Here is a 16,667-nt window from a genome sequence, read left to right as displayed (position 1 = left end):
GAGTTTTCACGAGGCCTACGGCTCCACTGCCACTGCCACGCCACTGCCTAGGGTTCTTCAAATTTCATTTTATATACAGTTGCACACAGATGACAGCTAAAAGAAATTTATTGGATTTGACATGTGGAAAAGAGAGGTCTACACGAGGCTATGGCTAGAGCACCCATCTTGTCAAGAGAAAAGCGAATACTAATAGGCTACCACCACCATTATCATTTATTATGGAGGGAGAAAATCCTTGACGAAGAAGATCTGGATCGTTGAAGCCTTGAAGGATAAAGACTTCAAAAGGCTCTTGAATTTTGGTTTTAATTTTTGAGGAAGATGGATCATCATTTCCAAGTTAACAATATGTTTTCCAACGCTGCGAATTAATTGTTTGGAGGTAGGAATAGCATGGGATGCCAACAAAGCTCGTCAGATATTGTGGACACAAGTGACCCTTTATAAAACAAGAGCAACAAGCCGCTGTCAGTAGATTTTTTTTTTTAAATTCCGCAACACATTTCGTAGGGCAAATATTTTTTTTTAAAAAAAAAATCCAAAAAAATGGACCGAAATGACCCTGGGTGCGGTCAACGCACCCAGGATCGGGTTGACCGCACCCAGTGCCGCACCCGCACTTGCGTCGAGTCGCGTTGACGCGGGTGCGGCACCCTGCTAGCCGAATCCATGTGACATAGATTTGAATCTAAATCCTAGCATTCGTTTTCAATATGGATTTGAACCTTAAATTAGGTAGTGGATTTAACTAATGGTATTTGGATCCAACCCAAGTAGGTTAGTTATAATGTATGACATTTGAATTTAATTAGGGATAGATTGAAATGGATATAACTCATGATATTTGGATCCAATCTCATTGGATAGGACTCATAGGGTGGGATGCTCTGAATAACGTTATTATTGTTTCAATAGAAATTTCGGTCGATCGGTGGCTCACCTATTACATTGTAGTTGACCTTGACATTCTTTATTTTGAGGGCATCAAAATCGATTATCTACACGCTCAAATTGGTGTTGATTTGAGCGTTTTATCATCGACTGAAGTTCATGCCTAATTGTAAGTCAAAAATAAATGTTTTCAGCGTCAACTAAATTTTCTTATTAATTTGTGTGTGTACGATTAAATCTAAGGCCACCACGACGATCTACGTTTCGAGGGCTAAATCGACTATTTAAACGTCGAATTCTGATGAGTCTTTGGGTCTGTAAGCCTTTTGAAAGGTTACCATGTTATTGGAGCTCAAGCCAAGGTAAGAAGTTCTCACTTTTTTTTTAGCTTAAGTAATTTCGAAATCTAATGAACTAAGACCCATAATTTATTTACTTATTTTATTAATAAATAAAATTAATAGATATTAACCATCTTATATTAAAGATGAAACTCTTTTCTAATCCCATCTATAAATAGAGGCTCTTGTGAGGAGGATTAATAAGGTTAGTTTTCTCTCCCTCTCCTATTCTCATTAGAGTTCCCAAAACTGCATCCATCCCGTCATCTGTGAAAGAAACTCTTAATTTTTGACTGAAGTCCTCAGGCCTTGCAGGAAATCTCTTTCAAGATAGAGTAGTTTATCTCTGTCTGGAAAGCCTGCCCTAAGTCTCGAGGCCCCGTATGAAACTCTCTATTGCCTATCCAACTCAAAAACTCTTATTCACGGGTTTGGAGGCCCACAAAGCATTCTGGTGCCGCACTGCCCTATAAAACATTCAAAGGGGAATGAGCGAGGTATCAACCCTCATGGTTGCGGGGGTCAGATAACTTGATTGGGACTCAGTCCAAAATGAAAGTTGTCCTAATTTCAAAGCCAATCTTTTTTCCTCAAGTAGCAAAAAGATGAATATTGGTCATCTATCACCGACACGATCCTTGTGCTGGCTCCCTTCCGGTGTAGAGAAACAAAAGAGACACACGACTGACATAGAGCATGTTCGTTTTGCCAAGATGAAGTGAATAGGATCCACCAAGAAATATTGGTAGTCTAATGCAACTTAGGACGTCTAGGTGAACCACCCATCACTCAATGGGCTTTCACGAAGTAAAAAGTTGAAGGAAAAATACCTCCCCACCTACTATAGGAGTCAATTTGTTGAACAATTGTTCAATCTTAGGCAATCGATTTCTAGTGTGTTTGCCAAAGATGGTTTTATCCTTCTCCTCTTGTAATTTTGGTGGAGGTTCCCGCTTCTTATCCCACGCACAGGGGTCCTTCCATCAATCAAGCTCAATCTTCCCCGTCTCTTCAACATCAGCCAAGCCTTGGTCTCTTTGCAACAACTCCTCTCCTCGTCAAGAGCAAGTAATGTAATGAGAACTAGACTTCATAGAAATAGTTTTCTTCACCTCCTCCCACTCCGTAGTGGTGATCAGATTCCCCGAGTATGCCACCTATCTATATTGTAGCGCACCTTTGTCGGACCAAGGTTTTGCATGTTCCTTCAAGCACGTGGGGAAGCATTGAGAAGATCCTGAAAAAGGTATGTTTTAACAGTTGTTGTTAGAATATTCCTTAAAATGTCAATCGCCTGCAATTCTCGTACAAGTGTCTAAGGACATGAGGATCTTCCATGAAAGCACAAATGCTTGTAATAAGTGTCTATTAAAGACACTAATCATAACTCATAAAAGGGTATAAATGAGCGAACTCAAAAAGAAAAAATAATAAACTTTATTTCATTCACATAAAATGCTTAAGAAACATTGTTACAAGGAGAGGGGAGTTACCCCTATTTATATATATTGAGAGAGGGAGAGAGAGGAGCTTTAAGAGACTCAAGAGAGTCGTTGGAGCTAATCCAAGCCTATTTATAGCAATTAGACTAGCTCCAACGACTATTTCAAAACTAGTCAAATCTTGACTAGTTTTGAGTCTAGTTCAATATGAACTAGACAATCCTAAAAATACAAAAAAATAAAGAGAAAAAAAAGAAAAATAAATAAATATAATTATTATATATTAAAATATATTATATTATATATAATTATATTTATGTTTATATATACTTTTTAACACTCTCCCTTAAACTTATGATACAATGAGCAAAAGTTTGTTTAAGAGGAAATGAAATTTATGAGCAGCGAGAGGTTTGGGGAAGAAATCCACTAATTGGTATTCTAATGTAACATAAGGCAGATGAATGGTTCCATGTAGATACTCTTCTCTGACACAGTGACAATCCATTTCAATATATTTGGCACGTTCATGAAATGTTCGATTGCTGGCAACGTAGATCGCACTCTTGTTGTCACAGCACATGCGTGAGACTTTTGTCACTTCAACTCTCTTGTCAGCCAAGAGTCTTCTAAGCCAAACTACCTCCATTGTTGTAGTGACCATGACTCAGTATTCAGCTTCGGTTGATGAAAGATAGACATTCTGCTGCTTCTTGTACCACCACAAAATAAAAAATTTACCTAAGAAAAAACAAAAACTAGTGGTTGAGTGCTTGTTATTGAGATCACCTCCTCAGTCAGCATCAGTATAAGCAATTAAATCTAATGAAGATGAAGCATACAAGAAAGACCTCATGAAACAAAAGATTTAATGTATCTAACAATACGCAAAACTGCTCCCATGTGAATAGAAGTGGGAGCGTGCTGAAATTGACTAGCTGTGTGTGTGTGCCATATCAGGTCTAGTAACGGAGAGATAGGAAAGTGCTATAATAAGTTGTCTGTAAGGAGTGAGATCTTCAAGAGGTTCTCTATCATCGATTTTTATTTTGGTGTTGACAATTTCTGAAGTATTCACTTCTCATCTGTAATTCCGGATCTAGAAACAATATCAAAAGCAAACTTAGATTGCGATAATAAATACCCTCAAGGGGAATAAGCAACTTTAATTCCTAAAAAATATCTTAATAAACTTAAATTAGTCATTTCAAAATGGCTTTTTAATGTTTTAAACTCCCTGTTTGTCTCCTCCGGTGATGATGATGTCATCCAAATAAAAAAGAATAATAATAATCCCTCTATCAGAAATCTTAACAAACAAGAAAATGTCAATCAAGCAAGTTCTGAATCCAATATTAAGCATAACATGACTAAACCTGTCATACCAGCTTTTGGTGTCTGTTTAAGATCATAAAGAGCTTTTCCTAAGCGAAGAGCCTTAGCCTTAGGAATACGTATACCAGGTGGTGCTTCCATATATACTTCTTCAATTAGGTTTCCGTACAAAAATATTTTTGACATCCATTTAAAATATATGCCATTTTCTAAAAAAGGCTAAAGCTATTAAGGTCTTAACTGTGGTCATCCTGACAACTGGAGCAAATTTTTTTTCATAGTCTATGTCATACTTTTGGGAATACCCCTTGGCCACTAATCTGACTTTATATCTTTCAAGAGTTCTATCACTCATGGTTTTAATCTTATAAACCTACGTACAACCTATAAGTTTCTTTCCTATAGTCCAAGTGTTAGCCCTTTCCAAGGCTTCTAATTCTACCCTCATGACTTCTACCCATTCTATATGTTCTTTGGCTTGATTATATGATGAAGGTTCTATATACGAGTGTATCAATGCAATAAATGCCTTATACGTGTGTGAAAAGGATTCGTAGGACACAAATTTACTGGGAGGTTTAAAGACTTTGGATGACCTTCTGGTTTGTGCCAATTGGTGTCTCTATGGGTTTGCTCTTCATTAATAACATTATGTTCAGTATCAGTAATACCTTGACCATCGTCAAGGTCACATTTATAGTCACATCTATCAGATTTTAAAGTCAAATCTATCAAAAAAGAATATTCGGTTACTTCCTTGGCCTTCTTAAAATAAAAAAACTTTCTTTTTTCAAGAAGGATACATTTCTTGATACATACAATGTTCCATTTTTAATATCAAAATACCTATAACCTTTTTTTTATTTGCATAACCTAAGAAGGCACAATGAATGACACAGAAAGAGAATTTATCATTTTTGTTAATGAAAACAAAATATTTGCATCAAAAAACTCTTAACCTAGAGTAATCAGGAGGTAATTGAACAAGTTTTTCAATTGAAGTTATATTTTTCAAAGAAGATGGCATTCAGTTAATGAGATGGGTAGCAGTTAGGGATGTTTCAGCACAAAATTCTTTTGGTATTTGATTTGCTATCAATAAAGTCCCTAGTAGTTTTCATAATGTGTCGATGTTTTCATTCGGCCGAACCATTTTATTGTAGCGTGCGAGAGCAAGATCTTTGATGTGTGATGCCATGCAAATTGAGATAATCTTTAAATTCTTTTGACAAAAATTCTCCCCTTGAGTTTGTGCGAAAAATGAAAATATCATTTTGAAATTTATTTTTAGCCATTTTATAAAATGTTTGAAAATGCAAAAATACTTTTGATTTATGTTTAAGAAAGTAGATCCAAGTATGCCTAGAGAATCATCAACAAAATTACATAATATGTGTATCCACCTTTTAATATGATTGGTGCGGGACCCTAAATATCTGAATGTATTAACTCAAGTGGTCTAGGTGAAACCAAAGTTCTATCATGAAATGCTAATCTCTTCATTTTACCAAGAATACAATCTTTACTAGCAAAATTTTCAAAATTACTAAATTTTCCTAAACTTGGAATGTTTTGAATTTTGGATATTTGAGGATGAAAGTCTTTTGTGCCATAAATCCAAATCCAATTTCTGAACATTATAACAAAAAGTATTCTTGGGTAATTCAAAAAAATTCATATAGTAGAGTCTTTTATGACCTTCTCCAATCAACTTCCCTGACTAACTGTCTTGTACCCAACAACCATAAGAAGAGAAGGAGATGTTACATCTATAATCAGATATTTGAGAGACAAATAAAAGATTTAGATTTAATTTGAGAATATATCTAACTTTTGAGATAAATTTTTTTTTGGAGTTTTGAATTTTTTTGAAATTTCGTATTCCTTTTATTTCAAGAGATGTACCATTGGTGTGAAAACATTTGACATACTTGACTTATTATTATGATATTAAGACAAACTATTGATATTTGGGGTCATATGAAAAAAAATACAAGAGTCAAGAAGCCAAGGAAAGTTACCGAGATCAGAGAAAGCTGAAACAACTGTTTCAGTTGAAGCTTCAATTGAGGAATATGCTCTTTTGTGAAGAGGTTGAAGAATTTTCATTAGTTATGCCATAGACACAGGTGCATCTTGATTGGGTTGATCTTTTGATTCTTGTGTTGAATAGACGGATGCAACTTTCTTTTCATCTCTTTTCTTTAATTTAAGACATTGAGGCCTATAATGTCTCGGTTCATAACAATGGTGACAAATGACTTTCCTTTTGTGATAATCATTGCCTTGTCTATAGAAATAAGGCGGCCTATAAGTATGCATATAATTCCTCGGTTTAGATACGGCTAGAACGAAATCCTCTTCATTCTTTAAAGTATTCTTTTTTAGCCTATTTTCCTTCGTAGTTAATTCTTTAATAGTGTCAACAATAGAAAAAACTTTTTCTCTATGTAGAAGGGCCGATTTGGTTGTTTCAAATTCCGGACTCAAACCATTTATAAATTGGTAAAAGTGTTCCATATCGAGTTGTTTTTGACAAAGCTCGATATCTTCAAGACAATGCCACTTTAGCTCAAGAAGAGCCAACTCTTCTCAAAGTTCGGACAACTCATTATAATATTCTCTAATACTTTTGTTCCTTTGGGTCATAGTTCACAACTTATCTTGTAAATTGCACACATGTGCAATGTCTTTAAGGGAATACATATTTGTAAGATATTTTCAAGCCTTATTGGCATGCTCAAATTTTGCAAGACTAGAGCATTTCTTGATGTCTACGCTATTAATTAGCTAAAACATGATCTTGGCATGCCCCATCCTCCATTCTTTTCATTTTTTCTCATAGGTAACTAATACTTTAGTTTTCTCTTCTTCCGTGAGAGGTACCACTTTCTCATTTTCAATCTTTATCAGAATTAGTTTTGGTTCCGAATAAGAACCATCTACTAACCCCCACAATCCCTTTCCCCAAATGTGATGCTTCATAATTGAAACCCACGTCACATAATTGTTTTCATTTAGTTTTATGGGCATGATGGTGACTTTATTATTGTCATCTATTCTTACAAGGGTGAAGAAGAAAGAGAGAAGATGAGAAGAAAAAAAAAGAAAATATGAAAGAAAAATGAGCAAGAACACAATCATTATCTTTGAGTAGTGAACGATCCTTCAAACGACTTCTTTCTTTAACTATGTTGGCATAAGAGCATTTTAATCATGAACAGGAAGACAAATCGACTTTTGCTAGAATGACATTGAAAATGAGGTGGCAAATCTCCAAGATCTATAAGCTTCCAAACTTTGATACCATGTAAGGAAATGCAGATCTTCTACGAAAGTACAAATGCTTGTAATAAGTGTCTATTAAAGACACTTTAATCATAACCCACAAAAGGGTATAAACTAGAGAACTCAAAAGAAAAACATAATAAACTTTATTTCATTCACATAAAATGCATAAGAAGCATTGTTACAAGGAGAGCAGAGTTACCCCTATTTATATACATTGAGAGAGGGAGAGAGAGAGAGGAGCTTTTAGAGGACTCAAGAGAGTCGTTGGAGCTAGTCTAACGGACTAGCTCCGACAACTATTTCAAAACTAGTCAAACTTGACTAGTTTTGAGTCTAGTTCAATATAAACTAGACAATCCTAAAAATACAGAAAAAAAGAAGGAAAAATAAATTAATATAATTATTATATATTAAAATATATTATATTATATATAATTATATTTATGTGTATATACACTTTTTAACAGTGCCAATTCTTGATGAATAACATGAAAAGAAGGATAGATGAATGGATTAACAAGCAGAGGAAGGTTTTTTCGATTCAGGTGCCTTTCATAGTCTGAGATTGACATTATCAAGTCATGTGTCTTCCCCACCTTACTTGGAACTTTTTTTGGACGGAGAAGCCGTTACTAGAATTCATTAAATTGCCATCGTCGACTAGAAAAGAATGATTCCTCCCCCCCTGATTTTGTCGACTAAGGAAAGGAACATGAGGTCGGTGCTGATGATGATCCTGCATATGCCTTCTTATATGGAAGAAGGTTGGCTTGAGCCATTTAGGATGGCCCATTCTCTCACTCGTAGCTTGCAGGGCCCACATTCATTGCTGTGTCTTTTGCCAGGGAGTCTGTCCAGACATTGTACCGTCTAGGTACGCCGGGTAGATCACCGTAGAGTCGTGCGTCAACGAAAAATACTACTTGGCGAACTATCAAATGCTCTCGCTCTCTTATTACGACGAATATCTTTGATATACCTTTGGTTACGGAAGAGCAATGGCTACTGCTGAAAAATGAAGGTCATTAGTAGATACTAGAGAGATGAATGATTAGAAGTAAACATTTCCATGTGCCCCTTTTCACCTACTTGCTCTCTATGACTACTCGTTGGTTCACAAACGAAAGTGATTCGAAAGGCGCCTAGCTTGTGCTGCAAACTTGCTCACTTCGCAATGCAAAGCTCGATGTCTACTCTGGAGCCTTCACTCCACCTGTCAGCATGTAGCTATGCTGGCTGTAGCACTAGCACCCCACTCGACACCAAAGCGAACTTTGGTTGCCTCGACTTTCTCCGTAGGTCTCAACAAACACAAAATGAGGGTTTCGCTCGTTATAGGACTTAACCAAACATCTTTCTCGTGGCGAGAACAAAACAAGGAAAGACCCGTGTGCTATCGCTTGCACAATTGTTGGGCCTGACTTTCACTATCCTGAAAGCCCTCTGTCAGTCAAGTTTGTTTACGACGAAGAAGGATTTGTCTTTCTTAGCCACCGTAAAACAGACCCTTAGATCTTTTCGAGGTCTTGTTCTACCGGAAGATCGAGATGCACTCGTCTTAAAGCTATCGCTCGTGTACGTAACTCTTACTGGGACTCTTCCCCTCGCCATCATTCCTATGGTTGAAGCGCTAGCGAAGTGGTCTTCATCTTTCTTTTTCTCCCTCAATCCACTCTTGCTTGCCGCTACTAACGAGCTCTTCGTTGATTTCCCTTTAGCTACTCAGTTGTTTCAGTTCACTAAGTTTGAAAAGTCTAAAGAGTAGCTGCGAAGCTTGGATATGGTTTCCTAATCGAAGATCCATGGATCACAGACGGTATCTCCCCATGGCCTTTCGCCTCTGAAAGCGTCCTTCCTTCTCAATGCCCGGGCATCCATCCAATGCATTCTTTTCAATGGGTACACGGAACACCAACAGAGTCTTGTGGAAACTCTACTACAAACATCATACAACTACAACAATTACTTGAAGTGAATGACTGCTTTCTTGTTTGTAACAACGGGGGGAGGGGGGGGGGTTAAATTCCTTTTCGATCTAGGGTGCTATCAAAGCTCCACACCTCTTCTTTGGCCCTTGAGCTATGTCTTTTGGTTGGCTATTTGACGCGTCACTCCCCCGCTTCGTGCATGCTCGTTTGGATCCGGGCTTTCCCCTTTTCTTTCTTTAATAGAGAAAAGAAAATAGGTTAGCTTATTTACAAAGTAGCATGGAGCCTAGCACCTTTTCGTAGAGAGTGTTGCCTACGAGCGAAGTGGACTACGAAAGGGAATGTTTTGCTAATGGGAACAAGGAACTGTTTATAGCCATTGCGATATAAACAATTATACTCATTCGAGCCACATGAACGTGTACATAGGGAATCCAAGAATTTCCTTCTTGTTGAAGATCTGGTGGTGCCTGGTAACCACAGGATGATCCACAAGAAAGGTGGCAGGTTTCAAACCTATGCCAGCCTGCCCCTACCTTGCTGCGTGGAGTTGAGTGGCCGGGTTAGCACCGCTCGTCGCCTCTGTACCCAAAACAGATGCGCTGTGCTATCCAACACATAACGTTGTCTCCCCCACCCCTTTCTGTTTGTGTGCCATTACCAATCACGGTTACCCCCTCAAACTTTTCGCTACACGAGCATTAAAAACAGAAAGCCTCGCAGTCTATGTCACAGGGACTCGGCAAAACAGATGTCGCGCCCGCGTCGACGCGACGCGGGTGTGGCACCGGGTGCGGTCAACGCACCCAGGGTCATTTTTGTCCACTGTTTGGGCGTAAAAAAAAAAATTTCCCCCGATGAAAAGGAGGATTAGGGCAAAAATTTTTTTTTGCCCTAATCTCTCCTCTCTCCCCCCTTGAGCTCGAGTTCTCTCCCATCGTTGCCCCAGCTCCGCCTCCCTCCTCTCGGCTCATCCTCTCCTTTCGCAGGTATGTACCCTCTCTCACTCTCTTCTTGAGTCGGTAGGGGGAGGGGCCGAGCACCCCCTTCCCTTCTCGCTCTCTTGTTGGGTCGACAGGGAAGGGGCCAACCCCCCCCCCCCCCCCCCTCTCGGTCTCTTGTTGGGTCGGCAGGGGAGGGGCTGAGCCCCCCCTGCTCCCTCGTTTTTCGACACAGGAGGGGCCGAGCTCCTCCCCCATCTGGATTTTTTTTTGGTCGACAGGGGAGGGGCCGAGCCCCTCCCCCATCTGGCTCTTTTTTTGGGTCGACTCCCCCATCTGGCTTTTTTTTTGGGTCGACAGGGGAGGGGCCGAGCCCCTCCCCCATCTGGCTCTTTTTTTGGGTCGACAGGGGTGGGGCCGAGCCCCTCCCCCATCTGGATTTTTTTTTGGGTCGACAGGGGAGGGGCCGAGCTCCTCCCCCATCTGGCTCTTTTTTTGGGTCGACAGGGGAGGGGCCGAGCCCCTCCCCCATCTGGATTTTTTTTGGGTCGACAGGGGAGGGGCCGAGCCCCTCCCCCATCTGGCTTTTTTTTTGGGTCGACAGGGGAGGGGCCGAGCCCCTCCCCCATCTGGATCTTTTTTTAGGTCGACAGGGGAGGGGCCGAGCCCCTCCCCCATCTGGCTTTTTTTTTGGGTCGAGAGGGGAGGGGCTGAGCCCCTCCCTCCTCTGGCTCTTTTTTTGGGTCGACAGGGGAGGGGCCGAGCCCCTCCCCCCTCTGGCTCTCTTTTTGGGTCGGCAGGGTAGGGGCTGAACCCCCCCCCCCTGCTCCCTCTGTTTTCAGCAGGGGAGGGGCCGAGCCCCCCTCGCTCTCGCTCTTTTGTTGGGTTGGTAGGGGAGGGGTTGAGCCCTCCCTTCTCCCTGTGTTTTCGAATTGATTTGAAAATTTTAATGTATTTTTTTTTGTGTTTTCAGGATAAAAATGACGGATAAAGGGAAAGGACTTGCGTCATCCTCATCCCAACATGTGAGCTCTGCTGCTAGTTTTGCTGATAGTTGCAGTGGGATTGATGATGTGGGGCCACTATGAGTACATGTAGATAAACTTGTAAAAACTGGAGGAGGTGGTGAAAACAAGAGATTTCGATGCAAGCTCTGCGAAAGAGATTTTGTTGGGTCTTACACAAGAGTGAAGGCTCATTTGTTGAAGATACCAGGACATGGCATTTCAGCTTGCAGAAAAGTTGATGTGGCATTGCGATGACAATACAAGAAAATACAAGAATATAAGAAGAGAAAGGCAATGGCCGATTCTTCTGCAGTCAGTGTGCCATTTGCAAGCCACCAAGAAGATGCTGAAAAAAAAAGTCAATGTAGGAGGTAGATGAACGATACAAGCAACATTCAATACATATGGAAGAGAAGAATTGGATAGAAAAGTTGAGAGGTATTTTTATTCTGGTTCACTCCCATTTAATGCAGCTAGAAATCCTTATTGGAAGGATTTAGTAACATCCTTGGCAAATTGTAATTTGAGTGGTTATGTGCCTCCAAGTTTAGAAAAAATACGAACCACACTTCTTGCAGAAGAGAGGGCAAATGTGGAGAGGTTGCTAGAGATTAAAAAATATTCATGGGAGCAAAATGGAGTTTCTATTGTGTCTGATGGATGGACAAATATTCAAAGGCGTCCATTAATCAATTTCATTGCTTGTTCGCTTAGTGGTCCAATATTCTTGAAAGTAGTTGATGCATCTGGGGAATATAAAAATGCAGAGTATTTGAAGGGATTGTTTATAGAAGTGATAAAAGAAGTGGGTGATCAGAAAGTGGTACAAATCATTACAGACAACACTCCAGTTTGTAAAAGTGCAACGTTGAGTTTGGAGAGTGAGTACCCTCATATTTTTTGGACTCCCTGTGTAGCACACAGCTTAAATCTAGCCCTAAAGAGCATCTGAAACCCCAAAGAAGAACAAAATTCACAAGCATATGCTTTATGTTCATGGATTGAAGATTTAGAAAGAAATGTCAAAAGCATTAGGAATTTTGTTGTTAACCACCATCGTGTTAATGCTATATTTAATAGGCATTCTGATTTGAAATTGTTGAAGGTCGCTGAAACACGTTTTGCGTCCATCATTGTGATGATGAAGAGGATTAAAAGAGTGAAGAATGCTTTGATTAACATGGTGACTGATGAAAATTAGACATTCTATCGTGCTGATGATGATATCAAGGCTCAAGAAATTAAGAAATTCATTCTTGATGATGAGTTTTGGGACAGAGTGGTATACTTTCTTCAATTTACGCAACCTATTTGGGAAATGTTAATAGAAGTTAATAAGGATGAGCCCATGCTTCACAGAGTTTATGAAATGTGGGATAATATGATTGAAAAAATACAAGCTATAGTTTTCATGCATGAAGAAAAAAATCCTGCATTAGATGATTCAAATTTTTTTAATCATATTCATTCAATTTTAGTCAGAAGATGGGATAAGAGCAACACTCCTTTGCATTGCATGACACATTCTCTTAATCCAAAATATTATGCAAGTGGCGGGCTGGTGGTATTGGTTGTGTCCCTCCAAATTTAGACTCAGAGCTATCAAGACATAGAAATATGTGTATGACAAGACTTTTTCCAGAAGCATATCTTCTACATCAAGTCACACAAGAGTTTGAAAAATTTTCATCTTCGAGATTATATGGACCGACATTATTCGCGAGAGAAGAAGATAATATAGATCTTATTACATGGTGGTCAACATTTGAATCAGAAACACCTCTTTTGCAACGTCTTGCATTAAGATTGCTATCGCAGCCTGCTAGTTTATCTTGTTGTGAAAGAAATTAGAGCACATATTCTCAAATCCACAACATGAAGAGAAACAAACTCACCAGCAAGCGTGCAAAGGATTTAGTATATGTTCATTCAAATTTTCGATTACTTTCGCGAAGCAATGATGAATACATGTACTAATTTGCTCTCTTAGTTATTTGATTATTTTTTAGTTTTCATTTAAATATACTTGTATTGTATTTATCATTTTCAAATTGGGTTTATAACGCAGACAAGGAACATCTAAATTTTGGGATGTAAACCCAGAAGAGTGTGACTTCGAGGGAGAACATGAATTCAACATAACAAACATGGATTTAGCTGAGCCCAGTATTCTTTCTAATGATGCATTTGATGATGAAGAAGAAAATTATTAACATCCATTACTTCATCAGGATATACTTTGGTATGTAATTTAGTTCTTTTACACAATATTTATTTGATTGATATTTAGGTCGATTTATGTAATTGCTTTACTTATTTGATTGATAATTTGATATTTAGGTTGATATACTGCATGCATGATGAATCATATTATGACAATGTTTACTGTTAAATGTTAAATTGTTAAAACTTCAAAATTATATATATATATAAATTTTTTTTTTTGCATTTTTGCCCCTGCCGCACCCCCGCACCCGGGTTTTTTGGAAGTGCCGCATCCCCGCACTCGCACCCGCACCCGCACCCATGTGACATAGCTCGCAGTGCTATACACTGACAGGCCTCTAAAAAGTAGACTTAAACTAGGACCTATCAAACAAACTCAAGGTGCACTATGATGTGGACCTAATCCAATGCATTTGGGATGGGAAGTGAGGTCCTCTCACCTTTGTATTTACACAAAAGAATGAAATCCACAGCTACCACCTCCAAGAGGTGGTAGCTGCCAAATCCAGGATTTGGCAGTTCTCACTTCCTCAAATGACACCTCCTATCCCAGCTACTAGTTTCCAAACAGGGCCTTATGTCTTCTCTTGATGTGTTAAAGAATCTGACTTGGAAATGGTCATAATGGTTGTTTTTGTTCATAGATCTCAAGTTGTATACATAATTTGTCTCTCGTTTCTTTTATCTTTGTTTGTTTGTTGCTAACTTGCTCTTTATCTTCTAATCTTTATTGTTTCTGATGGTTTGATGATATTACTGTTTGATCTTTGCTTTGTACTTTTGTCGGCTTTTGGGGCATTTAAAATCTGTGATGGAGCTTCAATTCTAACTTATTCTTGTATTTAGTTTTCTTTTTCATTCATGGATTTATTGGTCTAGTCTCTGATAGTTAGCCATGAAGAACAAGTATGACTGACCCCTTTTATTCCAACTGCTTAAATTAGGAGTTGGAGATGAAAAAGAAGTCTGAGGAAGAAGTACAAGGAAAAGAGCTTGATTCAGATTCACCAGAAGCAGCTTCAGATCGAGAGCTTGTTCAGGTGAATACAAGACTAGATGCTTTAGAAGAGGCTGTGAAGGAAATCGTGGACAAAACAAAGGAATCACCTCCAAAGAAGGGCAAGGATCAGTTATCTAGCAAGTCAGATAATGTTGGCCCTCCAGGCACAGAAAAAAGAGATAGTGCAGAAGTTGCTAAATCCACTACTGGTGGGGGTTGTACCGAACCAAAAGTCGATGTTTCGGCATCAGGCACAGAACAGGCAGTGGTGGTTAAATCGGCTCCTTCTGTTGTTCAGGATGATCAGAAGGACCAGCATAGAGGATGAAGAGTGATAAGGGTGAGAAATGCTAGGGTAATCAACCATGGCTGCCAAAGTTTGTTCAAACAGTTCAGGTACAGAAATTCTTGATGTCCGATGGACAGGGAAACTCGTCAACAAAGACTAGCAAACAGATGTGAAATGAGGTGAAATGCAATCTAGAGGTACAAGTATTGAAATGTTCGCTATACGAACAAGTAAGCTGATGTTATCCCAATTTCGTTGGTTGGCCTTTTTTACATACAAATCCAGATATTCAGTTCACATTTTTTTTCATTTTTTGTCATGTTGATGTGGTAACTGAAACAATTTTATTCTGATAGTTTACCAGTTCTTTTAATGTGGCAATTCAGTGGTGATACATTTATACAATTTCAAGCCTAAAATCTGTTACTGCCATGAAGTGTTTAGCGTAAATTTTTATTCTGTCAGGAGAAATGAGTGAACTTATTGTCTTGAAAGGGAAGGAGGCTGATATTGATCCCAATTCCGAAGTTGGTTATTTGGCTTTCTTAATATATACAATCCCTATATGATGTTCATATCTTTTTATTGACCATGTTGATGGTTGTGTATTGCCCATTCTGCAGTCATGTGCAGTATACATTGCTTTATGGTTTCTCTTGTGAACTTTGTATGAGACGTTGCTCAGGCTTTTTTGTGTACCAATATTTAGTTTGATTGATATATATTATCTTTTGATTAATATATAATCTTTTTTCTAGTGAATTATGATTGGTTTGCTTTTGTTGTGGCAAATGAAAATTTTGGCCTTGGAGATACAACTATGGTGCCTATAAAATTGGTGCACCAACAGGTTTCATCTGTATCCACTCTAACTAGTTAAAATTTCCTTTTCTTTAGTAGTACGCTGTCAGAAACTTATTCAGGAATATGTACCTGAGTCGCATTAGTTTTCAATCTTATATGAATAAGGTTGCTGATGCACTTGGCAATATGAAAGAAGAAAAAAGAAAAAAGAAAACTTCCCAACTTATTTGTATATTGGGTTATCACGATATGTTTCTTGGTTCATAAAATTGATATTTTTTCAAATGATGGCTGTGAATTTTCTTGCATTTCAAATCATGTCCAGAATGCTCTAATATGATTTGTGGCTTGCATGGCAAACTTTTAACTACTACCATAACGGCTGTTGTTTCATCAGAAAATGATCGCACTGTCCTCGAAATTTGACCCATTCTTGAAAATACCTACTAATTTGTCAAAATTCTCCCTCTATCCAAAAATGTCAATTTCTGACTTTTTTTTTTAGCATTTTACCCTTCTCAGGTATTTTACGCGGACCTACGACATTGGTACCAATTAGTATTAAATCTCTGATCGTATAGGATTCACAGCTATATGTGTACCTGCAGATGTCCTGTGCTCCACGAAAACTATGTGCTCATCTCTCCTCTGAGGCTCGAAAGACCTCTCATCCGTGCATTCTTGAATCTCTTACGTTCCTGTGAAGGTCCAAGGACTCGCAAATAATTTGTAACAACGTACGACTGCGATTTACCCTTTAGTCGTAAGAAATATGAACTATTTGTTAGATTTTACCTATGAATGCCAATAGATTTGCGAATAATTTAGAAAAACTAGTGAGCCTTATTCGATAAATGTTTCTCATTCTAACATTCGTGTTTTTTTAGGCTTTTACTGCTATAGGCTAGCTGATTCAAGAATAATTTAGAAAATTAGTGAATCTTACCTTTTCTTTCAACAAATGTCAAATTTTTTCTGTTTGTGCCAATCTTTATCTTATTATGATTAGAATGTCCTTATTTAATTTTAATACCCTTCATTAATTCAAATATATCGGTCGTTCGTTAAAAATTTGTGAGAATGTCTAGGGTTTCACATAAATTTGCTCACGATTTTATTTCACATCCTATAGTCTTTGCTCCCACATTTCTTTCCTTTTTAGTGAATTG

At 38.4% G+C, this 16,667-nt stretch overlaps 1 protein-coding gene across 1 annotated transcript in view; it reads left to right on the top strand.

Annotated features, from left to right (window-relative positions):
• LOC149837312 (uncharacterized) overlaps positions 1-15,099 on the top strand; it is a 37,016-nt gene extending 21,917 nt beyond the window's left edge. The window contains exon 5 of the mRNA XM_090007329.1: positions 14,350-15,099. Within this exon, the coding sequence (XP_089863455.1) occupies positions 14,350-14,733 (384 nt within the window). The 3' untranslated portion in view covers positions 14,734-15,099. The remainder of the gene's footprint in view (positions 1-14,349) is intronic.
• Positions 15,100-16,667: the final 1,568 nt, after the last annotated feature.

Source organism: Nuphar pumila, chromosome 5 (assembly GCF_984573655.1).
Source record: "Nuphar pumila chromosome 5, dmNupPumi1.hap1.1, whole genome shotgun sequence".
In the NCBI taxonomy this organism is placed as follows: domain Eukaryota; kingdom Viridiplantae; phylum Streptophyta; class Magnoliopsida; order Nymphaeales; family Nymphaeaceae; genus Nuphar; species Nuphar pumila.
Note: the sequence above shows the minus strand (reverse complement) of the source record. Positions and strands in the feature narration are given on the sequence as shown.